The 27,350-nt window shown below is 43.8% G+C and overlaps 1 protein-coding gene across 3 annotated transcripts in view; it reads right to left on the bottom strand.

Moving 5' to 3' along the window:
- The window catches only part of AKT3 (AKT serine/threonine kinase 3), a 258,135-nt gene that overhangs the window by 32,243 nt on the left and 198,542 nt on the right, over positions 1-27,350 (bottom strand). For all 3 annotated transcript variants that reach the window (XM_075924864.2, XM_075924865.2, XM_006135203.4), the window contains exon 10: positions 27,161-27,289. In XM_075924864.2, coding sequence (XP_075780979.1) covers positions 27,161-27,289 — 129 coding nt within the window. The remainder of the gene's footprint in view (positions 1-27,160; positions 27,290-27,350) is intronic.

Raw genomic sequence — 27,350 nt, forward strand, 5'->3', positions numbered from 1 at the left:
ATATAACTAAGATAAAAAACAATCATTTTTACCAAATTAATTTGTTTTATTTATACAACTAAAGATAGTTATGTCAAAACACAGAAACTCATCAGATATTTTTATTATATAATAATTTGATATTTTTAAGGAAATTATGAGATTTTAGTGAGTGTGAAATTCAACTAATGTCCTGCACGCAGACTTGATCAAATGAACTAAAATTACTTCTACTTTTGAAGATAGAATATTGTATGAGTGAGAGAGTGTTGCAAATGGTTCTCTGAAAAAGTGAAAATCAATTTGTAATATTTAAATCTTTTAGTCACCATTTTACTCTGACTTAGAGGAAAGATGTACATTTTTCACTATGTGGTCATTTCTACTGTTAGCCTTTTTCTTGAAATGATAGCAAAACAAATAAAATGATGAAACGAGAGTACAGATTCTACACATACGATAAGGTGTGAACAGAATGTAAGATTTGGGGGAAAATACTTTCATTTTCTGAACAAGGCATTATCTCTTGGCCAATAGCTGGACTGTAGTGTATGTGGGGCTTTACCTAATAATAATAAAAAGTATGAGCAACCTTTGCTACATTCCCACAACAGCAACAAAACAGTGGTAACAAAAAGTGCCAAATGTGATTTTTTAACTTCTTTTTACATAAAATAATAAACAAACATAAAAACTGGATTAACTGCCTCACGAACCCACATATCACCAGCCGGGTTCTCATCCCCAGCTGGCAAAACTGGCAATCCTTTATTTTTGTTTAAATGCCTGGTTTATAGCCAGACAGAGAAGCAAGTGTATTCAAAGGTTTTCGATTAGGAAAAAGAACAATCACAAATGTTAGATTTTGGAAAATATGTGTCAGCTTATTGGAATATACATTTAGTAAAATGTATAATGAAGTCATAGTAAACACATGGAATTTATTTTTTTTACATCAAAAATATTATGTATACAATTCTATCTTAAGAATATTTCAGCATTTACAAGATATGGAAAGTCAGCACTGATGGGTACTTAGAACTTCTGAGGATTAAATCTAAATTAAGTGTATCTGTAAAGAGTGCATGTGTCCATATGAGTTTTCTCCAAGTGCTACTGTATCTTTTTCAATAATTTTTTAAATCTGTGTTATTTTTTAAAATTAAATGCATCTTAAGGTCAGGAATGCTTCCACTCAACTGGTTATATAGTCCTTTTAGAGATGCACAGCTTGTGAAGCTTAAAGGAACATGACAAAAAGCTAAGTAGTTCACAAATGTTGTAACTATATTTTTAGACTGTCCACGAGTACAGCACAGAACAGCAAAGAAACGTGAAGAAAACAGAAATGATGACAGTACTGAATATATACTGAACAGCTTCATTTTCTTAAAACAGGCATGCCTATTAAGTCACAGTCTTGTCCCTCCTCCCAACGAAGGGTACACTACTCAAATTAAACAAGTCATTCAAGTACACTTTTTTTCCCCGCATTTGCCCCCAGGACTCTCTGTAAAAGGTTTCAAAAGTTCTAATGTCACCCCTCCTGTTAAAAGGATGCAACAGCCTCCTAGAAGGGTCAATAAAAAGGTGTGGGCTATAGTGGGGGTGATTTCCCTGGTGGCCACTCTGGGCACCACCAGGGAAAATCGTCTGCCCTCCTCCCGGCCCCGGAGCCCTTAAAGGGGCACGGGCTGGCTACGGTGCCTGTGCCAGGTGCAAGCCTGCCAGCACCCAGCCAGCAGACCCTGCACCTGGCACGGCACAAACCAGCTACCCGCTGCCACCCAGCCCTTCGCCTCTTCCTGGGACCAGGCTGGCGGCTACCAGGAGCCTGCCCGGGTCCGCAAGAGGCAGGCGCCCGCCTGGTCTAGTGCGGAGATCGAGGACCTCATCCACGACATCCGCACTAGGCACAGGAAAGTGGCCGTCTAGGGCAGGATAGCTGCCAGCCTGGCCACCCAGGAGCAGGTTTGGATGAAAATCAGGGTGGTCCAGTGAGACCCCCAACCCTGAGTCCTGAGCTTAGAATGGCCGTACTGGGTCAGACCAAAGGTCCATCTAGCCCAGAAGCCTGTCTGCCGACATTGGCCAACACTAGGGACCCTGGAGGGGATAGACCGAAACAATAACCAAGCCATTTGTCTCGTGCCGTCCATCTCCAGCCATTTCTACCCCCTAGCTAATACCACTCCATGGACCCAACCTCCATGACTTTATCTAACTTCTCTTTAAACTCTGTTCTAGTTCTAGCCTTCACAGCCTCCTGCAGCAAGGAGTTCCACAGGTTGACTATTTGCTTTGTGAAGAAGAACTTTCTGTTATTAGTTTGAAGCCTGCTACCCATTCATTTCATTTGGTGTCCTCTAGTCCTTCTATTATGGGAACTAATGGAGAACTTTTCTTTATGCACCCTCTCCACACCACTCATGCTTTTATAGACCTCTATCATATCCCTCCTCAGTCTCCTCTTTTCTAAGCTGAGAAGTCCCAGTCTCTTTAGCCTCTCTTCATATGGGACCTGTTCCAAACCCCTGATCATTTTAGTTGCCCTCCCCTCTCCCACCCTCTCTCTTCCCCTCTCCCACCTCCTTTTCCCAGTCTCCCTGAGTTTTGTTAAGTAAAGAGAGTTTCTATTTTTGAACACACGTGTCCTTTATTTTGTACATCAGGAAGGGGGGCTAGCGAGGGGTAAGTGGAAGGAGGTGAGGGAGGAATGGGGTACGAGCCCCCGATGGGGAGGACTGGGGTGGCTCTGTGGGCTCCTCGGAGTGGAAGCTCTCCTGCAGCCTCCTGATTGACACCCCCCCCCCCCCCGGATGGCAGCCTGCGGCAAGTGCAGCCGGGCTGATGGCCGAGTGCTGTGATGTGCCGAGTGTGGGCACTCAGGGCACTCCAAGCCAGGACTGCTTTGCAAGCAGGGAACCCCTGAGAACTGTCTGTCCGGGGTGGGGGTCGGGTCACTTTAAGCACAGCCCTCAGCTAGCCTGAGACAGCAGCTCCATGCTCTAAGTCCTAACCTGATGCCCTGCCGGCACTGGTTCCGGCCATCCTTAACCTCGGTTCAGGGTCCACTCAGTGTGGACATGCTAGTTCGAATTAGCAAAATGCTAATTCGAACTAGTTTTTAGGTCTAGATGCACTAATTCGAATTAAGTTAGTTCGAATTAGTGCTGTAGTGTAGACATACCCATAAAGATTATGTTGAGTCCCTTAGGGTATGTCTACACTACCACCCTAGTTCGAACTAGGGTGGTAATGTAGGCAACCGGAGTTGCAAATAAAGCCCGGGATTTGAATTTCCCCGGCTTCGTTTGCATATTGCTGGGCGCCGCCATTTTTAAACTACCGAGGATTAACGGTAGTTCGGAATAGGAAGCCTAATCCGAACTACCTAGTCCGTGCCACGTGTAGCCGCGGGGCACGGAGTCCGCACTAGCGGACATTTAAAAATGGCGGCGCCCGGCAATATGCAAATGAAGCCCAGGAAATTCAAATCCCGGGCTTTATTTGAAACTCCGGTTGCCTACATTACCACCCTAGTTCGAACTAGGGTGGTAGTGTAGACATACCCTGACCTACTTCTGTATGTCTAGATATCAGCAAGAGCCAATTGAATCTGACTAGAAGATTTGACTAGTCTGATTTGCGTTAAGGCCTTAAAATGGCCATAAACACAGTTAACCTGTTTTGTAAATGGTGTTCTTTGAGGTGTGCTGCTCACATCTATTCCATGTTAGTGTATGTACACAGCACATACACCTATGCCAGAAGTTTTTCCCTCAGTAGTATCTGTAGGGGACCTGCTCTGGTGTCGTACAAGGGGCATCACCAGCTCTCCCCACCCTCAGTTCCTTCTTGATGGAAACTCTGACAAGTGGGGAAAGAGGGTGGGTTGTGGAATGGATATGAGCAACACATCTCAAAGAACCCCTGTTCTGAACAAGTCATTCTTTTTTCTTCTTTGAGTGCATACACTCAACAATACACTTATGTCCATTTCATGCGAGGTGGCTCCCAAGCAGTAACAATGGAGTAGGAGTTCGCAGACATGCCACTTGTAGAACTGCTCTGCTGAATCCAGCATTCTTTCTGGCCTGCTGGGTGATGGCATAATGTGCTATGATCATGTGTACTGAGAACCATGTGGCAGCTCTACAAATGTCCTGCATAGGCACATGAGCCAAGAAAGCCACTGAGGATGCCTATGCTCCCATTGAGTGGGCTTTTAGCAGAGGCAGTGCTAACTCATAACAAGTCCAGATGCAGGAGGCAATCCAACTGGACATCCTTTGAGAAGAGACTGAGAGTCCCTTCATTTGATCCACCCTCATGGTGAAGAGCTACGAAAACTTGCAGAAAAGCATGGTCCACTCCAGGCAGAAAGTCAAAACCTGGTGAATGCCCTGGGCACGTAAAAACTAGTCCTCACTAGAGTTTTGTAACTTGGGCAAAACACTAGTAAGAAGATGTCCTGGTTAATGTGGAAGGAACAGACCACTTTCAGAAGAAAGGCTGGATGAGGTTGCAGTTGTAGGCCATATAATGAGGCTCTGAGAAGACAACCTTCCAGAATAGATGGGAGTGGGAGCAGGAGCTGAGAGTCTCAAATGGTACCTCCACAATACAGGACAGGACCAGATTGAGGTCCCATTGAAGGACAGGATTTTTCATGGTAGGGGAAAAAAAAGTTCAAGGTCCTTCAGAAAATGGGTGGACATCTCATGTGAAAACACCTCAAAACCTTGGATCAGGGGATCAAAAGCCGAGATGGCAGCTGGATGGATCTTGAAGGAGGAAAGGGCCAAATTCTGCTTCTTTGCATGAGCAGGTAACCCAGGATATTTGTACAGATGAAGCTGCTCAAGATATGTAACCTTCAGATGCCCAGTGGGAGAATCAGGTCCACTTGGTCAGGTAAGATGATTTAGTGGAAAGTTTTCTACTAAGACAGGGATGAGCAATTATTTTTGAATGAGGACCATTTCAGTTTTTGAAGTGGTCGCAGGCTGCCTCAGAAGGGGCGGGGCCTCAGACAGAAGAGGTGGGCCTTTAAATAGCAGGACCTGAAAGGGCTCACGCCTCCCCTGCAGCTCCCAGGCATCACATTAGTGGGGACAGGAGGTGCAAGCCCTTTAATTTCCTGCTATTTAAAGGGCTCGCTGTTTCTGGCCTTGCTGCTAGTGTGTTGCCTGGGAGCCAGGGACACTAGAGCCCTTTCAACTGCTTCTATTTCAAGGGCTCTCACCTTCCCCTGGGCAGTTGCTGGGACTTGCGAGCCCTTTTAACTGCTTCTATTTAAAGGGCTTGGGACAGGCTCCGAGACAGTACGAGCCCTTTAAATAGAAGCAGTTTAAAGGGCTTAAACATCCCTGGCTCCCAGACAACATGCTAGGAGGTGGAGCCTTGAACTGCTGCGTGGGCCACATCAAAGCCCTAGGTGGGCCACATCCGGCCCACTGAAAGGCTTTTGCCTACCCCTGCTCTAAGAGGACTTGCTATACCACCCTGAAACAGACTTGCTCTTCAGGATTTAACCAGACAGCATCCACCCCATTAGGCAGAGAGAGGCAAGACTGGGATGCCAAAGATGACTGTGGTCCTGAGATAGAAGGTTCTGACAGCGAGGCAGCAGTACCATTAGGTCCAGTAGCTTTCCAAACCAATGCTGGTGTAGCCACGCTGGAGTGATCAGAATGACTTGAGCCCCATCTCTCTTGATCTTTGACAGGACCCTAGTGATCAGAGGAATCAGCAGAAACATGTACCACAGATCCCTGGACTATGACAGAGGAACATGACTGAGAGGGTTCACGCCTTGCAGAGAGTCAAAAAGAGGGCACTTCTTATTCTTCCTGATGGTGAAGAGGTTTACTTGGAGACTGCCGTACTGCTGGAAAAGTAACTGTAACACTTCAGGGTGAAGTGCCAACTCACGAGGAGAGAAGAAAGATCTGCTCAGTCAACACATTCCTGATACCAGAGAGGTGATAGGCCTCTAGATGAATCATATGTTAAATGATTGACAAAACTCCCAAAGGTTCTGTATTTACTAACAGAGAGATGATGACCATGGTCCCCTGCCTGTTGACATAAAACGTAGAGGCTAGCTGTGTTGTCTGTCAACACATAAACAACATGGTCAGATAGCTGCTGTAGGAACAACTTGCATGCTAGATGGACTGTGCTCAGTCCTTTGACATTTACATGCAGCTGCAGCTCCTGTGTAGACCACATGCCTTAGTTCCACAGCTCACCAAAGTGCACTATCCAGCCAAGGGATCGGTCATCAGCAACACTGAAGGCCTAAGACTGTTAAATAAGACTCCATCGAAGAACATCCTGGGATCGGTCTACCCCTGCAATAAGGTCAGAATTGCTGGCTGGATGGTGATGACCCAGTCCAGATGAACTCTGGCCAGGGTGTACATCATAGCTAGCCACTATGGTAGAGGCCACATACGGAGCTTTGCCAGACCCATAACATATGTACATGCTGCCGTGTGGCCCAGCAGTCACAGGCAAATGTATGCCATCAGGATGGGAAACTCAGAGGCCTGCGATGAGATCTCTCATCATCTGGAACCTTTTGCAGGGGAGGTAAGTTCTCATGCTGACAGTAAAGAAGTGTTCTGATAAATGTGGAAAGGTCAACAAAGTTTAACATCAAACATCCAGATGTATCCAATGGTATCGTGATAGCATCCTGGACCTGAGACGTGGAGTGGTCCCTGATCAGCCAGTCATCAAGACTGGATGAATCAGAATTCCCAAATGTCTGAGAAACTGCCACCACTGACATGCATTTTGTAAAATCCTCAGTGTTGTCACCAGGCCAAAGGCCTTCAAAGATTGTACTGTGAACATCCATGTTCTTCAAGTCAAGGTCAGCATACCAGTTGTCGAGAGCCAGGGAGGGAATGAAGATGACCAGTGAGACCACGCAGAATTTCAAACGTGTTAGGTAAATGTTGAGGTCTTATTGGTCTGGAATGGGGAGTAAGCTCCCTTTGGCCTTCAGAGTTAGGAAATGCCTAGAGAAGAACTCCCTTGCCTTTGAGCTCTGGGGGAACATCTTATACCATTCCTAGCTGCAGCACTTCCTGACACAGCAGACTTTCATGAGAAAGATCCATGAAGAGGGACAGGGAAGGAAAAAGTAGGGGGAGGGGTAGAAAAAGTGTCGAGTATAGCCTTGCACAAAGGCATTGAGGACCCAGTGGCCTGATGTTATGGGATGCCCAGGCCTGGAGAAAGAAGGAAAAGTTGGTTGAAGAAGCAGGGGAGGGCAGGATCCGAAATTATGACTATTGCCCTCAGGCACGTCTTCAAAACAGCCACTTCTACCCTTTCTAGGAGCAGGCAGAGCTGGAGAAGAGGTCTGATAACCTTGCCAGCATCTGAATGTGTTGGCTCTTTGGGAAGGGATCCTGCTTATGCTGGCCATGTAGCCCTTTATCACTGGTATGGTAGTTGTGCATGGGTGAGTGCTGTAAGGACGCTCCCTGCGGAGACAAATGGAGCTGCAATAATGGGGCAAGAGGAAGAGGTCCATGATCAGGCTTACCCTTTGATTTGGGAGCTGCTCACACCAGTGTGAGCAGCACTGGGAGGGACAAAACATCCTGTACTACTTGCAAGACCTCGAGGGTTGACAGCCACAGTTTGGTGTAGCTTGCACATCCCTGGGAGGGCTGGCCCGCTCACCAGAAGCTATGCCCTTATTCCTACTTGGAGAGAATAACCTGCCCTTGCTGGGTCCAGACTCTCCTCCAGCACTGTCCTTGCTCTTACAAGTAGGAGTGGCCTCTGGTGGGCACTCACTTTCCAGAAATTAGTGCTATGAATGTCCAAGCGCTCCGCACTGATACAGCAGCGCTGTGCTTTCAGCCCAATCAAGACCAGTCTTGTACTAGAGTCAGTACCAACTCCACAAGTAGAACTTTAAGCATAAACATCCTGCTTCTTTTTGGTATGTAGCTCAAAGCTTTTGCAAATGACACTTATTGCTAATATGGACCTTACCCAGACAGTGTAAGCAACTTGGCATGAGGGTCACAGACTAGAATAGGTTTCTTGAACTAATGGCAATTCTTAAACCCCAGGAAGCAGGGCATGCCCCATTTCAAAGGAAAAGTCTCTTTCTGGGACACTAACTCTGAATTAGATACTAAGGGATAGAAAGAAACTACTAGACTCTAATAACTATACACAGTAAGATTTTTACAAATAACAAAAAGCAAAACTTTGCTAGAGCAAAGCAACCTCCCAGGCACCAGCACTGGCAGTAAGAAGGAAATGAGGACAGAGGGAAACAGTGACATCCTTTAGACAGCGTCACGCACGTGTCACTCCAAGGAGCACCAGAATTGTTCCCCTATGGATACCACTGAAAGAAAAGCTTCCGGCACTGGTGCATGTGGTGAGTACACACACCTAACATGGAATGGACAGGAGCAAGCACTCAAGAATAATTAAATTTATGATTAAATTGTGATTATTATGATTTAAAGCTTAAGAGACATTGGGATGGCTTTAAAATGTACAGTGTAATTTGCATCTAATAAAGGGCATAGTATGGATTGCACACGCTCTTTAACAAGGGCCTGCACAAATGTTGCGAAGGTATTTTGTGGTGGACCAGGTTTCAACCCAGGAAGAAAGTAGTTAAAGAGCTACTCTGGGCATAGTAAGCAGCAAACTGCTGCACTGTGAGGACTGTTAAACCAGGAGAGGAACAGCTCCTTATAAGGTAGGATCCAAGCCCAGTAGAGGATGGTACTCAGAGGGAAGCAGAGTTTGAACTTCTAGGCCTCTCAAGACATGACTGCTTACCAGAAGAGCTCCTGAAGAACCTCTACTGCCTGGATCCACTGGACAGATAGAGGGGGCCATCTTTATGTATTTGGGGGGAAGGGAGCGTTGTTTGCTTATTTGTTTAGAGCCTATGATGCACAGTGAAGACTCCACTGACATACAGATGGTTAGGAACCCAATCCTTCCCAAGAGAAGCTATTTATCTTCAGTCTTGTGAGGAATAGTGGGGTGAACCCAGACTTTTTTATTAGCTGCAGGATTATTTTATTTGACTTTAGGATTGCTGTTACACTCACAAGGGATTCAAAAGACATACAGCTGAAGGACTGAACCTAACACTCCCAATCAGTGCTGCCAGAAGATGTTACTAGGAATGAGAAAGGCACCCTTCCTCTTTGCAAGAGAACCCTAGAGCAGCAGTTCTCAGATTGAGTCAGGACTCTACATATACCTCCCCATCCTCAGATTGCTGCCTTCCTGCCTGGGGCTGAAACATATGGGCTTTGCCTCTTCCCTGCCCAGGATGCTAGGGTTCAGGATTTGGCTCCACATCTCCCTTTCCGCTGGATGGTATGGCTAACTCTCCCCTCCTGGCGTCATGTAGTAACTTTTTTTTGTCATCAGAACGGTTCTCAGTACAATGAAGTTTGAGAATCCCTGCCCTAGAGGTAAAGTATCAGAGGGGTAGCCGTGTTAGTCTGAATCAGCAAAAGCGGCAAGGAGTCCTGTGGCACCTTATAGACTAACCAAAGTGTAGGAGCATAAGCTTTCGTGGGCAAAGACCTGACGAAGTGGGTCTTTGCCCACGAAAGCTTATGCTCCTACACTTCAGTTAGTCTATAAGGTGCCACAGGACTCCTCGCCACTTCTGCCCTAGAGGTATATCCTATGGCAAAAGATTTGCTTCAAGAATATGCAGTTGCTTAAGTGCAACTTAAGTGCAGATGTAGATTTTTACAGTCACTGGACAGTACTGTAGATTCAAACAGGGTTAACTTGTTGATTTGTATAACAACTTCAATTTTCATTGTGCTTAAAAGACTAACAAGCCTAATTATGTTTCACACACACAGACACAGAACAAAAATACTAGTATCAGCTAACAAAATTTATGATACATAAAATGACTTTTTAAACCAAAAATTCAAGAAAAAGTAAGTGCCTTATATTTTCACTGTTATCAGTTTAGATAGTAAATACATCATTAACCACAGTCCACTCCCAAGGCCATCCACGTTCTACAAAACCACTCATCTTTTCTCTATCCAGATGCAATAGTGAGTCAATCAAATATATTTCATGTTTTCATCAAGTTCACCATCTGCTAATCAAGTGGGGTTTTAAGACAAATGCTATCAAGCCAATTATAGTAGTGACTGAATACGTGATGAGAAACTGCTTTACATAAGTGGGGTTCAGTTTACTGAATACCCTTGCTACTGCCCTGGCCTGGAAATAATGAACCAGAAAAGGATCTAAAGGCACCCTTCATAGAAGACAGTATGTATCCACTAGTAAGCCCTGAATAATGTAGCGCTACTGCTTCTGCTTCTTGAGAGATTCAAACCACCAGTGGCTTCTCAAAGTCTTCTTCCTGATTATAGGAGACAAGCTCATGCAAACCATAGTTTATTTACCATACGGTACCAAAAAGCAATCTGATTATTTTAACTTTTTTTAAACTCTACTAATTTAAGACAAATACTCCTGTGGCCATGAGAATGGAAGTCTCCATATCCTATTGTCAATCTCTTGCAAACTGTTGTTTATACAATTTATTTTAAAGGCAACAGACAAATCACTTTCACACTGTAGTGTACGTGAATCATTAATGTTACAAAAGATGACTCCTTGGGGGTACTGAACACCCTTGTCATTCAGTCTGTTCACAGTCCCTTTCAACACACTAGAGCTATGCTCTATGATAAGACAATACAGACCCTGACATAGCTTATTACTCAATCAATTCTGACAGAACAGATGGGAAAAAATTAAAACAACTAAACAAACTGTCTGCACACCTATGTTGTGAAAGAAAACTGAGAACTTGGATACACCAATTTACCGTTAATTCAGGGGGAAAAGTGGTTTTCAATTAACCTTACAGTTCAGGTGAATAGTATGCACCTAATAATTTCTACTAACACTTCACACATTCTTATCACTTCAGTTGTTGGTTTGTTAGCAAATATTCACCACCCATATATTTTTCCAAAAAAAAAAAAGGTAAAAATGTGTTTGTTATAACTTTGAATTGTGACAACTGTTGCAGCAACAACAACAAAAAGTATATTAATCTAAAGCTCATATCCACAGTGGTGATAGGTATTTTATAAAACAGTCCCAGACAGCTATCACTTAAAGCAAGAAACTCACTCATACAGAAGGTTGTGGCACTGTCTGTAAGAACCTGAAGGGCCAGAAACTGAGACCAATGGGTTCTGGGCCACTAACATTTCTGCACCACCAGAGAGGACCCAAGTGAGACTGGCCTCACAAGGCGCACTCTGATGGAAGAATATGCTAGACCTGCAGTAAGTATTCTAAGATGGACTGCACTGAAGAATACAATGGAGAAATGCTACACTCCATCACCCAATGGGAAAACCTTCTCCACTTGGCAAGTAAGTCAGTCTCGTGGATGGCTTCCTACTTTCCAGGAGGACTTGCTAGGCCTTCTCTGAGCAGGTACACTCCTCCAGATTCAACCACAGAGTATCCACACTGGGAGGAGCAGAGACTCAAAACTGAGATGTAGGAGCCAACCATGTTCCTGCAACAGCAGGTGCAGTTGGTAGGAAAGGGACCATAGAGGTCCCACTGCCGCATTCATGCACATGGCAAACCAGTACTGGAAAGGCCACACTGGGATGATCATGAAAACCCCTGCCTGGTCTCTCTTAATTTTTACTAGCACTCAGCTCATGAGCGGGATTAACGAGAATCAGGCCAGGAGCAAACTGGCAGTCAGCCCTGCCCCCACAGACTATCAAATAGTCATGTACCGCAAAGATTTCATGCAGTTACACAACTATACAATTACCCGATATCTAACATCCCTATTATGTATAGCCCCAACTAAAACCCCTCTAGTGTATCACTAACAATCTACAACTTATCCTGGAAAATGAACACTCACTTTCATAGACCTTGGGAGGCAGGCCAGTCCTTCCCTACAGACAGCCCTCCAACCTGAAGCAAATACTGATCAGCAGCCACATACAACAGAAGCACTAACCCAGGAAATTCCCTCTGGAAAGAAATCACATTACCTGTCCATGTGACCTCATTACAGGACCTAACCACATCAGCAAGACCATCAGGCGCTCATTTACCTGCACATCTTCTAACAGGATATATACTGGGGTAGGGAATCATTTTTGAGTCAGGGGCCACACACAAGTGAGAAGTCCAAAAAAAAAACCCCACAAACTGACGTGGCTCCCAACTGAGAAGGAGAAAGACACTCCCCACATTCCTCTAACACACTAGAGCCTAGGGGGACCCAGACTAGTAGATTTTATGTGCTCCAGCCAAGTGAGGATGCCAACACAGGTTCCCCAATGCTGGAATGGAAACCCCAAGCCTTGGAGGCTGGATCCAGTAAAGCCAGGGGCCACATCCAGCCTCTGGGCCTTAGGTTCCCCATGCCTAATATATGTCATCATCTACCAACAATGCCTCACTGCCATGTATACTGACCAAACCAGAAAGTCTCTGTGCCAAAAGATAAATAGACACAAATCAGACATCAGAAAAGGTAACATTAAAAAAAAAAAAAGGTAGGAGAACACTTTAATCTTCCTGGAGATTCAGTAGTAGGTTTAAAAGCAGCCATCCTTTTACCAAAAAAACCTTTAAAACTAGACTACAAAGAGACACAGCAGAGCTGCAATTCATTTGCGAATTTAATATGATCAAATTATTACTGAATAAGGACACACAATGGTTCTCTCACTACAAAGGCAATTTTCTCTTTTTTGGTATTCACACCTCTCTGTCCATTGTTGGAAGGGACATCCGCCCTAACTGAATTGGCTTCATTAACAGTGGTCTGACACTTGATAAGTAGCTCCCTTCTTTTATGTGCTCATGCAGGGGTCGGCAATCTTTCCAAACTGGCATGCCAAGATTTAACCCTCCTGTGCTGGGCCGCGCTCCTCTCCCAGGAGGGGCTCTCTCTACCACGTGCCCCACTTGGTCTCCTGCCCTAGGTTCCACTCTGGCTTTTCCTGGTGGAGGGGAGGAGCAACACGCACATGCTTCCCTAGAAGCTAGATGCGGCATGGAGCCTCGGAACTCCCCCCATCCTCTCCTGCAGAAAGCCAGCCCTGGCTCCAATCTTGCAGGGGGCACGATACTGGATTGCCAACACAGGCTGGGGTCAGGGTGGCTGGGAGGGATTAAGGGAAATAAGCAAGGTGGGGATGGGTGGGTGACCCCGGGTGGCCAGCCCTGCTGGGGATGGGGTCCTGTGGGGGTCCATGGTGCACTTGCCTTCCTGCCAGGCACCCAGGGGCCAACATGGCTTTGGGGCAGAGGGACTCCCCACATGTTTTCCTCTCACCTCAGCTGCCCCTACTGCCACCCAGCCCCAGAGATGCAGCCAGGACGGCACTCGTCCTCTAGCGCAGTGATTCTCAAACTTTTTGGTCTGTGGACCACCTGGCTCAGTGCAAACCTTTCTGCGCACCACCAGTTGCTAATGGAAACTCACCATTAATTACATAATTACGCTCAAGCCCTTTGCTATTGCTGCAGCTAGGGAGAATGATTTAATTTAAATTATTAAACAGATTAAGCATTTTAACTTTATCATGTTAGTTTATCAAACTTCATTTTAAATAAAGTAAAATATTAATTTTTGTCCAACACAAAAGGTTTCAATGTTTTCTTTATTTATGGCAAGGATGGGGAATTATCAGTTTGGGACCACACAAGTGAGAAGCAAAAAATCTACTCCAAAAACCCCCAACCCTCTGACCCTGACGCCATCACATTCCAGTCCCCAATTACCTCCTAACCTCGGCCCCTACTTCCCCTGACCCTGACTCCCACCCTTCTCACAGGGGGTGGGGTCCCAGCTATGCGCAGGCTCCCTGTGCCTCCCAATGGAAGCAGTCAGGGAGCCGGGGCGGCACTCAGGGGCACTGGGGGTGGACTCCCCTACCCCATTGCTTCCTTCTTGCCCAACCCCCTTCCCCCCCACTGCCTCATCATCCCCCAGCCCTTGACACCCCAGCCCTGCCCATCTTATGTGGTGGCGGCTGCTCGAGAATGGTCCCAGCCAGGCCCCAGGGGCAGAACTGCCTATTCATGCACCCTCTACATGCAGGTCCCAACATGCCAGCAGGGCTGGGGCAGGCAGAGCAGCAGCAGCAACAGCACACGTACAGGAACAGGACCTCAAATTTACAGCTCTGCGTGGGGTCCCTGTGCTGCCCAGTAGAAGTAGGCGGGGAGTCTCACCCCATTTCTTCTTTCTCCCCCAGCTCCCCTACATGTCAGAGCATGTGGAGCATGCAGCAGCACACATGTGGGGGGGTGGAGCCTCCATCACATGGGGGGGAACTGTGCCACCTGGTGGAGATGGGTGGGCAGCCGGGGCTGCTCTCAGGGACACCAGGGACAGACATGAGTTGGTGTTTTCTTCACCTTCTCCCCCACCCATCCCCCCAATGCGCCCAGAAGCCGTGGCTGGTGCTCCAAGTTTTGCGACTGCACCAGCTCCAGAGGGCGGGGCGGGGCTGAGCTCCCGCCACAGATTCCGTGTGACACTGAAAATGGCTCACCTACCACTTATGGCATGCATGCTGTAGGTTGCTGACCCCTGTGCTAGTGTATGCACATATAGCCCTATCTTTGTGATTTCCACTCATGTATCTGACAAAGTGTTTTTTACCCACGAAAGTTTATGCACAAATATTTGTGTTAGTCTTTAAGATGCTACAGGACGCCTTTGTTTTTGCAGATACTGATTTACACAGCTACCCCTCTGAGACTTGGATCCATGATGACCTCATTGATCTGGAGGGCCATTCAACTGGGACCCAAAGACTGAAAAATGCTCACCAATTATATCATGGCTCCTGAACCTCTTTTTGTATTTGGAGCTCAGACACCAACCTTTATAGGTGCTCCTGATATTACTTATAATCATTAGGCAAAGATGGTAAAGATGGGGTAACCACCTCATCTGGTAAAGATGACTAAACTATTCCCAGAACTATTGAATACATTTCAACTCCATCTTTATCTTACTCTGATGGGCTGGCCAGTGTTGGCCTTGTGTACTGATTCCAGGTGCCTAAAGTAAGGATTTCAAGTGTCCCAATAATGCCAGTATGAGGAATCAACTGGCTGAGAACAACCCCACTTCACTGGGTACGATCTGTCTTTGGAAATCATATCTGGTCAGAGAATGGAACCGCAATCTCTGAGGGCTACTGTCCAACCCGTTTCTAGATGACACAGTAGCAGCTCTTCTGGTACCTCTCACTCACTGGATAAAAAAAGCTGGATCCCAACCTACCCCTGAAACTGACAGGTTCACTGTTGAGGCTTGAGAGTAGGAGAGAAGAGTAGCTGCATGTCTTTGGGATAAGGTCTCCTAAAAAGTAACAGTGTCTCCAAATAAAAACAGACCTGAGAGGAGACAGGAGTTAATGATGATTTGCAACAGCTTTCACTTTGAATTTCAATGGTTTTTCTGTTTCAACAAACAATTTACAAATTTTACACACGTGCCCACCCAAACATATACACACATGTGCATATTTACTTTTACAATGCAATGGATAATTTTTTTCAAGTTATACCTGAAATAGATATTTTTTTCATTCTAACACAGCACCAATATCTCTAGCCAGTACACCAGGGCTACTCAACATGTTTGTTTGCAGCCCACGGTGCAGTTTGGGTTTATGCGAGGTTCAACACATGGCCCGTGGATGGGAGCCAAAAGAAAAAAGTAGTCAATATAATGGTCTTCTGTTGATATGTGTTTTAGTAGTTAAATTCCTGGACTGTCATTGCTCATTAAAAGTGCTGTCATATCAGTGGAAATCGGGTAAATATTGAATTTTATTAATATCAGCAGAACTGACTTAAATGGGGCCTGCATGTTTGTAGTCTTGCCTTAATCTTTCTATTCAGGCCCATGAATGTAAAATAAGCTATTTGCATATATTTCCGTATATATTTGCATGTATAATGCAACCACAGTTAAGTTGCAGCCCTCAGCATGTACTATGAGTGACATTGTGGCCCCCAGGGCTTCCAAAGTTGAGTAGCCCTGCAGTACACTAAAGAAAAGCACTATAAGATAGTGCCTGAAGTGAGAGAATGAACAATTAATTTAAACATGGAACTCTCTAACAAGGAATAAAAACAAAATTTGCACTTTTTAAAACTATTTGGCCAATAAAAATAACATATGATTCTCAGATAAGATAAAAATGTTGCACATATTTTGCTAAATACAAACTGAATATTGATAAATTTGTTTTTTGTACAGTTAAGTACTTTTTGCAATTCTATTTTGTTAGCTCTAACATGGCGATCAAATAAATTTTTATTTTTACAATATTACAGAAGTGTATTTTTCTAGGTTTCCAAAACCACCTTATTCAACCTTCCCCATCTGTCACCATCTGCTTCTTTTTAGCATGTACTTTTTGTGTGATCGCATAAGCATGTGAAAAATAACTAACATTCAGATGATTGTCTGCTGGTACATTTGAGGACTGGGCATAATAAAAGTGAACTGCCAAAACGTACTTAACACTTTTAATTTTGCTGGGTCTTGAGTATGAGCTAGATGTGAATTCCAGACTGCTTTATAGTTGGAAAGTAGATCGGGTACTGCTAACACTACAGCAAAAGCTAAGACTCTAAGTAATTGCCACCACATTATAAAGTTTATCTTGCATGACAGCCATATCAAATACAGAACTGTAGTCCCAAGAGTTTACACATTTGACCTTATTGAATTTAACCTTGAACTAATTTTAGAAGGATGAGGTGGGGAGCGGAAACACACTATTTCGAAACCAGAGTAGAAACTATTTAGAGTCCTCAGTGAGCAAGAAATAGCTGAAGTCTAGTACTGACAGTCATGCAAGAAATCTCATGGGGAACCAAAAGGGGGAGAAGAAGCAAAGATTTTCCTCTCTGTCTTACCAGCCAATGGAGCTGAGCAAAGTAGCATTTGGAAACACAATACAACATTTTAGAATGTAGAAGATGCCTACACCAAGTACAAAGCACTTGGAAGTTGCCTGGAAAGCATTAAGTCAGGATGGTGAAGATATAGGTTTTCAGAATTCTATCTGTACCCAGCAGCTGGGGCATATCAGCATACTGAAGATAAGCATACATTCCTGTTTTTAAATTCACTTGATATAGTATTAATGGAAAATGAACACAAAAGAGAGGCAAACATTGGTAACGCTAATTACACTTTTTGCAAGCAAAATATATTCTGCGGTATTCACATGGCTCTACCACTAACAGTCTTTTTGCCACTTCTAGACTGTTAACATATCTGATACACGTTTATATTTAACTGTATAACTGTATATAACTGTTTATATATGCATGTGTTTTGGTTGACTTTTTCACCTCGTCAGGGTTTCATGTATGCTTTTTAAGTTTTGCCTCACTACTGCCCCACTACAGACATCTCGGGCTCTCAAATGAAAGTACTGTGTAAGCACATTGCCAGAATTATTGCCCATTGCCAATGCTGCAGAGCCAAAGAGGATCCAAACTGGTAAACATTTCAAGAAAATCAATGTACAGTTCTTGACTATCCACTTAAATAATTTTACAGTTAGCATTTCTAGAACTAGAGCATTTCTTACAGTGAAGCAACCAGGCGTGGACACATGCTGCAAAGAAGGGCATATTATTATTCAGTATGATGTAATTTAATATATTTTCTATCCCTCTTAAATACAACCAAATCTATTTACTTTATTTTAAAAATATTTTTTACGTTGAGGAAAAACAAGGTTTGTGTTTCATCCATTTTCTGTTTTCAAGAAGAATTTTTTATATAGTTCTATCATGTTATCCCCCCAGCTCTTACTTTTACCACACTTCAATCAAAAATATAAGTTAGGTTCTTTGCACATTATTTTTCCCAACTGTTAGCATAATTCCTTTTCTGAAAACTCTTACATTTACTAAAGAGGCCTTGTTAACTGTTAAAAGAGATGTTACTCACCTTGTGCAGTAATTGGTGTTCTTCGAGATGGGCATCCCTGTAGACACTTCACTGTAGTGCTATATCTAGACTGCAGAGCTCTTCCAGGATACCAGAGGAACGCGTCCACTTTTCCAGAACAATTTCCAAAAAAGCAGATGTGTTCTTTCGCCATCCCTGTAATCCTCGTTCTACGAGGAAGAAGGGACATGCCAAAAGAGGAGTTTTTTTCCAAAATTTGGCAGTTCGCAATTTGCGTATCTTTTTTTGACTTTTCTTTGCAGTGTAGACCTAGCCTAGGTGTCTAGGCACCCCCACACTTATAATCCAAACTCTTAGCAGCAGTATTCCCCCTACTGCTGGCGCACACACGCAGCACAACCTGCGATGCAGCGAACATGTCGATGTGCACATGTCGTCAACCGTCCCATCAGTTCTTTTTCTACCACAAAGAGATGTTAAAACTCCAAAGCAGAGGGAAGGAGGGTGGGTCATGGAGCAACCACAGGGACACACATCTTGAAGAACACCAGTTACTGCACAAGGTAACTTCTCTTTTCTTCTTTGAGGAGTGAGTGTCTCTGTGGGTGCTCCACTGTAGGTGACTGTGGAGCAGTTCCCTGAGCTTTTGCAAAGAGGGGCTTTGGACCTCATTGGCAGACACCCAAGAGGACTGCGGTTCCAAATGTGGTACATTGTGACCGATAAGTATCTATCACAGTGTTTTTTAAAAGTATGTGTGGAAGCCCATGTTGCTGTTCTGCAAATATCCCTTATAGGCACATTGTGTAGGAAGGCTATAGATGTGGCCATCACTCTAGTCGAATGTGTTCAAAGGTAAGTAGGTAGTGCTTTATTAATGTCATAGCACTCTCGAATGCAGTTTGTTATCCATTTTGAAAGTCTTTGTTTGGATACTGCCTGTCCTTTAGAGCAATCTGCTATTGAAACAAACAGCCTGTGTGATTGCCTAAATTGTTTTGTTCTATCTAGGTAAAAAGCAATAGCACACCCAACATCCAAGGAGTGGAGTCTTGCTGCACTGATGTCCAGATGAGGCTTCTGGTGAAAAACTGATAAGTATATCGGTTCATTGAGGTGAAAACGTGAGACTGCTTTTGGAAGGAACTTCGGATGTTGTGTTAGTATAACTTTATCTTTGTGAAATTTGATAAAAGGTGGGTCGAACATTAGGGCGGCTAGCTCACTGACCCCTCTGGCTGTTGTGACAGCTATGAAGAATGCCACCTTCATGGAAAGGCATGCCAGGGAGCATGTCACCTTGGGATCAAATGGTTGACAAGTCAATGTGTTTAGAACTAGGCTGAGATCCCAAGATGGGATTATCGGCTTTATTGGAGGAAAGGTGTTGTTAAGACCCTTCAGGAATTTCTTGGTGGTCGGGTGCGAGACTAGAGTTTGGCTGTCAACCATGTCATGTTCACTTGATATAGCCGTCAAGTGAACCTTAACTGATGCGTTACAAAGATTTCATATTTTCAGTGTCATTAAGTATTCCAAGCCTGTTGCTAGAGGTGTTGACCTAGGCTGAAGGGCTCTGTGGTTGGCCTACTCAGAGAAGCATCGCCATTTGTAAAGGTAAGTCTTCCTTGTGCTCTTTTTGTGACAGTTAAGAATTATCCTTTGTACTTCCTCTGAGCAGGTAAAGGGTTACATTATTAATCCTGAAGGAGCTATTCTGTGAGATGAAGCCTGTGCATTTCTGGATGAAGAACTCAACCCTGGTCCTGGTATACTATGTCCAGCCATCGTGGGACGGGAATCGGAGGAGAAACCACCATCTGCAACAGGTAAGGGAACCAGGTTTGTCTGGGCCTTGAGGTACAATCATGATCACCCTGGCCTGGGCATGTTTTATCTTGTGTATAACTTTCCTGAGGAGGAGGAGAAGAGGCAGAAAGGTGAACAGCAGATTGTGGGACCAGTTGTTCAACAAGGAAACCCCTATGGAGTCCCCACCCAGATTTGCCCTGGAATAATACCTGGGGCACTTGATGTTAAGTGATGTGGCAAATAAGTCTATTTCCGCAAAGCCCCACCAGAGGAAGACCGTATGCAGGGCTTGTGGGTGTATCTCCCATTCTTGTTCAGTTGGTCCGCAGCAACATTTTGTTCTTCTGGGAGATACACAGCTGATATGTTGATGTGATGAAAGATGCACCACCTTCACAATGATGTGACCTTGTTGCAAAGATGGTATGATCTAGCCCTGCCCTGTCAATTTACATAGAACATACAGGCAATGTTGTCTGTGTATTCTCACTGCTTTGCCTTGAACTAGGGGAAGAAAGTGCTCAGACGCTCTTCTTACTGCTTATAGCCTGAGCACATTGATGTGTAGAGGTTTGACTCCGTGGGAGTCACTACCCTGCGTAGTGTCCACAGGTGTGTGCTCTCCAACCCTCCAGTCAAGCGTCCATCGTTATGTGAACAGATGAGGTTGTCTGATGGAAAAGAAACCCCAAGCAGAGGTTGCTATCATGTAGCCATTGTGTTAGGGATTCCCTGACCTTGTTTGAAGGGCTGAACATCCTGTGTAATGGGGTGCCTGTCAGGGTGAAAGCATGCGTTTAGCCACAATTGGAGTGTTTTCATGTGTAACCTTGCGTGAGGGACTACGTATGTCATTGTGGACATGTTTCCAAGTAATTGCAAGCATTGCCTGGAGGATACCATGGGGCTGTTTTTTATTGTTTTTGCTAGCGTAGCTAGGGCATGAAATCTTGGCAGAGGAAGCCAACCCTGTGTATGTATGCAGTCCAGAGTGGCGCCTATGAACCCCAGCTCTTGAGATGGTGTAAGATTTGACTTGTGTGTGTTTGTTTGGAGCCCCAGCTTTGAAAAGAGTCTGATTGTGCCCTTAGTGAACTGTTTGTCCCGTTGCTCTGTTTGAGCCACTATCAGGCAATCGTCCCAATAAGGGAAGATCACTAAACCTGATTTTCTTAGATGGGCCATTGCTACTGCCAGAGCCTTGGAAAAAATTCTGGGTTCTGCTGACAGGCTGAATGGTAAGACTTGGTACTGGTAATGTTGATCCTTTAGAGAAAGCTTGAGGAACTTTCTGTGGGATAATCATATTGCTATGCGAAAATATGCATCCTGCAGGTCGAGAGATGGCATCCAGTTTCCTTTTCCCAATTCAGGAATGATCTCTGCCAGCGTTACTATGGTGAATCATTGGTTTTTTAGGTATTTGTTCAGTCTGCGCAGGTCCAGTATGGGTCTCCATCCTCCAGATGTTTTTGGCATGAGGAAGTATCTGGAATAGAACCCCTTTCCCCTGTGATGTGCTGCGATGATCTCGGTTGTCCCCATCTTTAACAACTTATTTATCTCCTGTTGAAATAGGGACTTGTGAAAGGGGTCCCTGCAGAGGGACAGGGAAAATGGTTGGGTTGGGGGAAATGTGAGGAATGGTATAGCTAGGCCTTTTTCTATGACCTCCAGAGTCCATTTGTTCATTGTTATGTTGGACCATGTATGGTAGAATGGTTGCAGACTAAATTTGTACTGGTTGGCTGATGAAAAAGATGTTAAACCCTCAATCAACAGTTCAAAATGTTTTAACTGCCATTGGAGGACTGGTGTGTTGCTTGCTGGTCTTGAGGCTGCCTGCATTTCTGCTGCCTCTGATGACATCTTAGATCATAGCCCCTCTGAGGTGGGTAGGATTTTGTTCTCCCATAGAGTGTGTACATGTGATTGATTTTTTTCTTTGGCTGAGGGACATACAACCTGAGAGTTTTTCATGTGGCCCTTGAATCTTTAAGGGAATGCAGAGATGTGTCTGTGGTAGAGGAAAATAATTTCTGATCTTCAAAGGGAAGGTCCTCAACTGTGCTCTGTACCTCCCCTGGGAACCCAGAGAGGTACAGCCAGGAGACATGATTCATCACTACAGATACGGTGAGAGATCTGGAAGCTATGTTGGCTATATCGAGGGATGCCTGCAGCACTGTATTTGCTGTAAGGATGCCCTCCTCTATGTTAGATTTAAATGTGGCCTTGTCTTCCTCTTGTAATCTTTCAATAAATGGTCTCATTTTTCCAAATGGTTATAAGTGTATTTGGCCACTAATGCCGAATAGTTCACAATGCTGATGAGGAGGGATGATGATGAGTAGGATTTTCTCTCTAGGTCAAGTCTTTTCCAGTTTTTATCATAAGTGCTAGAGCTGAACTGGGTCCGCTTACCCCTGTTGTTTGCAGCTACAACCAGCAAATTTGGGGTAGGGTGTGAAAACAGGAACTAAGCCCCTTTAGCTGGGACACAGTATTTCCTATCCGCCCTTCTTGAGGTGGGGGAGATGGAAGCTGGAGACTGCCTTAAAATCTTTGCTGGCCGAAGTATGGCTTCATTGACCGGCAAGGCTCTTTTTGCTGAAGGCAAGCTTGTAACATATCTGTTAGCTTGTGCTGTGTGTCAGGGACCTCGACCAGCGATATATTGAGGGAATCAGCCACCTTCTTGTACAAGTCCTGAAAAAACTTAATTCATCACCCAAAGTAGGAGGCAGAGGCATTATGGATTTGTCTGGGAACAATGAAGAAATATGGGATGGAGGTAGTGTATCATCCTCTTGGGTTTCATCTATGTCCTAAATGTTGACCTGCATCACTTCTGATGCTGCGGGAACAGGCAGGTTGGGTGCCTCTGGTTGTGGTCTTGCCATCACCAGTGGTGGTACCTGCACCTTCTCTCTAGAGATTCCATCCCTGCCAAGATTGTGGGAGTGGGATAAGAGGGAGCCATGGAAAGGATCTGTACCAGCTGTTGTTGCTGCTGCAACTGCGTGGTCAGTTTTGGAGTTGAGTGGCATGGTAAAAAGGATCTCCTGGACATTCTCATGGTCAATGGAAAAATGAGATATAGAGATTACAGGTGTCACTAATCTATTCGGTCCCGCTGATGATGGGTAGCATTGGTGCCGAAGAGTGGTGTGCCAAGTACCAATGCAACCACTAACTCCTATTGCATTGTGAGCAGTCTTGGTGGAAGGAAGGCCAGTATAGTTGGTGCAGAGGCCTATAAACACTGTGTCACTGGTTCATTGCATGCCTTAGACATCGCTGTTATTGAGGAACATTCGGTGGGTACACGAAGTACTGATTTGGTGGGTGTTGGTACAGCCAGTCCAGGTACCCTTTTGCCAAGAGTGTGTGATGGAGGTTTGGGCACCCATTTCATTGGTGCCAGAGCCTTCAGTACCGATGGTGCAAACGTGGTCATCTTCATTTTTGGCACCAAGACCACAGGGCAAGCGTCTTTGGATGACAGCCCCTCGGGGTTTGTCTGTGCCAGACTTCCTCAGTACATGCACTTCCCTCTGAAGCCCTTGCCCTAGGTGAAGAGGGCTTTTTCTGAGGGGATGTTTTCTTTGGTAGTCTCTCACTGGACAGTGAGGAGTGCTTCCTTTTCACCATTTTCTTTGAAGGCTCATCTCTCGGTGCAGGTCCCTGCTCTGAGACTGCCAAGGGTGAGGTATGGTGTGGTGATACGGTCGATGGCAGTTGCAAGGCAGGTCACTCCGTCTCCATAGTGAAGAGCTTCAGCTGAAGTTTCCTCGTTTTTAACGTGACAGCTTTTTGCAATGATGACAATTTTTCAGAGAATGGTCCTGACCCAGGCATCTAATGCACTGGGCAATCCCATCTGAAACGGGCATAGAAATTCTGCACGTCAGGCACCAATTAAGTCCTGGTGAGCCCGGCATGCCTATCCTAACAATATAGTAACTACAGAGAAAAACTTTGTTTTTAATTAACACTAACACAGGGGGGAGGGACCTTAAATAAACTATTTAAAACTAAACTCTAATTACTAACACTACTCTAGCTGAATTCTAGCACAGAGTACTGCTGTGTTCCGACCAAGCCGGGAGAGGTTGAAAAGGAACTGAGAGGGCAGTTGATGGTATGTGCGTGTTGGCACGTTCGTGGTGTCACAGACAGTGACGTGCATGTGCGCCAGCATCCAGGGAGAATGCTGCTGCTAAAAAGTTCCAATTATAAGCACAGAGGTGCCTAGACACCATCAGTGGAATGCCCACAGGGACACTCCTCGAAGAAGAACTTAAATTAAAGAACTATTTCCCATAACTTTTCCCATCTTTGTCAACTTCATTTATCATTCAACAGTTCCGGAGCTGAACATTATTTACTATATTAGAGACAAAAAATTGCATAACATTTCACAAAACAAATCAAGATTTTAAGATAATTGAGGCAATAACAATCTAAATTAAGGTAAAAAGAAAAAGGTAAAAAGAAAAGGAGTTGATGACAAAGGCAGAAGGAAGTTTGGGTTACATATGGGTGTACAGACAATGAGACCAGGCATTCACTTGGTGGATTGCTGAGATCTCTTCTGGGTTACACAGGATTTTATTATAAAATATATATAAACCTATGGTTGATTTTTTTTAAATGTATAACAAGTGACTTTTGAGAAAAAAGTCTTAAAGGATAGAATAGGATTAAGAAATGACAATGTGCAGTGGAATAAATTCCAGGAATAGGAGGAAATATGAAAGGAGGTACCAAGAGGACAGTCAGACAAGTTGCTTGGACTGAACAAAGAGCACCAGGAAACAAAAGAAAATATGACCTAATGAAAGAAAAAGTTAAGTTTTAGATGCACTTGAAAGTGAAAATTAAGAGCCTCAATTTCAGTGGAAAAAGCAACAGCGAAAATGAGAGGATACTGAAATGGGTTGAATGTGGACAGTAATGAGTGAAGCAGATGATTTTCATAGCAGAGTTTTGAATAGAAGATTGATATCAATCATAATGGTCACTGACAGTGAGAAAAAGGTTGCTGTAGTTAAAGCGTGAGGTAACCTAGGGTTGTATAAGGGTTTTATGTTGTTAACAGCAAGGAATGGGTGGTTTAAAAAAATACCGTAGTGATGGTACCAACAAAATTTAATGATCGATGTAGAAGGAGAGGAGAGAGTTAAAATAACACTATAATTCCTAATCTATGGGAAAAGGAGGATACATGGGTTGTCAACATTTACAGTGAAATTTGGTGAGGGTGTGGAAACCTGGTTTTCAAGGAAGACTGATAATCTGAATGAAGAAATGATAAATTCATAGTGGAGGAAGTCTTGCACATGCAGCAAAACAGTTAGAAATTGGGGCTGGATGGGAGTAAAAGGCAGGGATACAAGTAAGAAATGCCAATGAACAGGACATAACAGAAGGAAAGTGAGCAGAGATAGGGCAAGAGGACAATACAGAGGAGGACATGAGACGATCAAAGAGAATTAATTCAGCAGAAGGCAGATCAGTGAGAGATCACTTCTTGTCAATGATATGGTCAAAGGAATGGCTTGTGTCTTTTGTACAGAAATTGATCAAAGGTAGCAAATCAGATGATGGGGTAATTAAGAGCAATGTGGGTGAAGAGTGTCATTAACATGAAGCTCTGAGTTCCCAATGTGCAGGATGACTTTTCACTTATATATTTTTTAAAGACAGACTGAAAACTAGTCCAATGTCATACGAGTTAGAAGCAGTTTCAGATATTACACTTGAATCTGAATTTTCCTGTCATTTTATGTATTTTTTCTAATCACATTTACATATTTTCTAAAAGGCCTTTTTTAAAAACTTTCCTTTTCTGGGGAAAGACTTGCATGAAAAAAGAAACAAACTACCTAGAAGAAAGAGTGCAATCTCAATATGATTCCATTTGCATGGGTTTCTATAACTATGTATATGACAATCCCCAGCACTGATTCCCCAACTTCACTCTAAGTTATCACTGTGGTGACATGCAACAGATGAAACAAGGAACGACTGCGAGAGTGCCACTAGCAGATGTTCTATGTATTGAGTCAAATGCTAAGGAAGAGCATGCTGAGACTTTATAAGGGAAGTTAAAGGAAGAGTAAACTATAGACAGAGAGGACAACTGTTTTCCAGAGAAGATCAAGTTCTGGTCTGCTGAATCTGGGAGTGCAGAGAGAGATGATCTGGTATCCTTCAGACTGTAAAGATAGGCTGCCAGCAGGCTAGATCTTATAAAAGAGGTTCTCAGCCACCTTGGTTAAAAATGCTGGGGAGAAGATTTAGCGTAAGCTTTGGGCATTAGAAAGAGTATTATAATTTTGCTTTGTATGTAAGAACTTGTTTCCAATATTTTTTCCATCATTTGAATCTCTAGTCTTTGATATCAGGTCATTCTTGTATTCGCTATACATATATCTAAGTGGAGTGATGATCCTCAGTTAAAACTAATAACCTAGTACTGTACGTACTATTCCTTTGGGAGTAGCAAATGTGAAAGTTCTGTAAGTGTTCAGTGGAACAGGGATAAGGCTCTCAAGAGGGATGCTCTCAGGGTTTGGAGGTTGGTGTTTTTCTATCATTAACTTGTATAAAGTAAGTAGGGCCAGCAGAAACCTGGAAGGTAGGACTTGCGCTGCCAGGGTCTAGTGGTCAAAAAGCTGATCCAGAACAAGCACGGAGAGGACTTCCTCACATTAAGGGCATGTGGTTATGAGGTGCCTCACAACTCTGAATTATCTATGAAATATTTACCACCACCAGGATATGGAAAGAAAGCATTTTTTCTTTTGTTCTTTTCTCAGAAATATAAAAAGTAAACATAAGCATGAATTTCTTAAATAGGATCCTACGATACATTTTTCTGTCTACTGTGATACCATAATCATCATCTGGTGAAGATTAAACAGAGGAAGCAGCTAGACTCCTAAAAACCAGAAGTCTGGTTCCCCTGCAAATGTAATTAGGAATGAAAAAGTAGCAATATTTTATATACCTAAAATGAGGAATGCTTTGAAACTAGTAATGTTTCTCAAAACAGAAGAAAATTTCAGGTGCGACCACTAAACATGTAATAAAGAAAGGATGCTGTTTTCAATTATTCTATTGTAGATGACACGGAACTTCTATTATATATCAGATACTTTAGCTATATTTACAAATATACAAAATTTCAAAATATGATTATTGATAGGTAAGGGACCCCAGCAGAAATATTATATTAGTAGCAGTAACAATAGTCTACAATATTGTCCATTCTTCATTATAATAAACATATCCTGAAATTATATGAAACAGAAAACATTTAATATTGTACAGAAAAAAAATTCTAAATCATACCTCAGGAGCTAAGTATTCTGGTGTACCACAGAATGTTTTCATAGTAGCTGCATCAGTGATTCCTTCTTTGCAAAGTCCAAAATCTGTAATTTTTATATGGCCATCTTTATCCAACATTAGATTTTCTAACTGCATATTAGAAAGAACACACACAATTGGTCCTTTAGTATTTCTTAACAGGCAAATACAC

This window comes from Pelodiscus sinensis, chromosome 3, assembly GCF_052426305.1.
Source record: "Pelodiscus sinensis isolate ZL-2025 chromosome 3, ASM5242630v1, whole genome shotgun sequence".
In the NCBI taxonomy this organism is placed as follows: Eukaryota; Metazoa; Chordata; order Testudines; family Trionychidae; genus Pelodiscus; species Pelodiscus sinensis.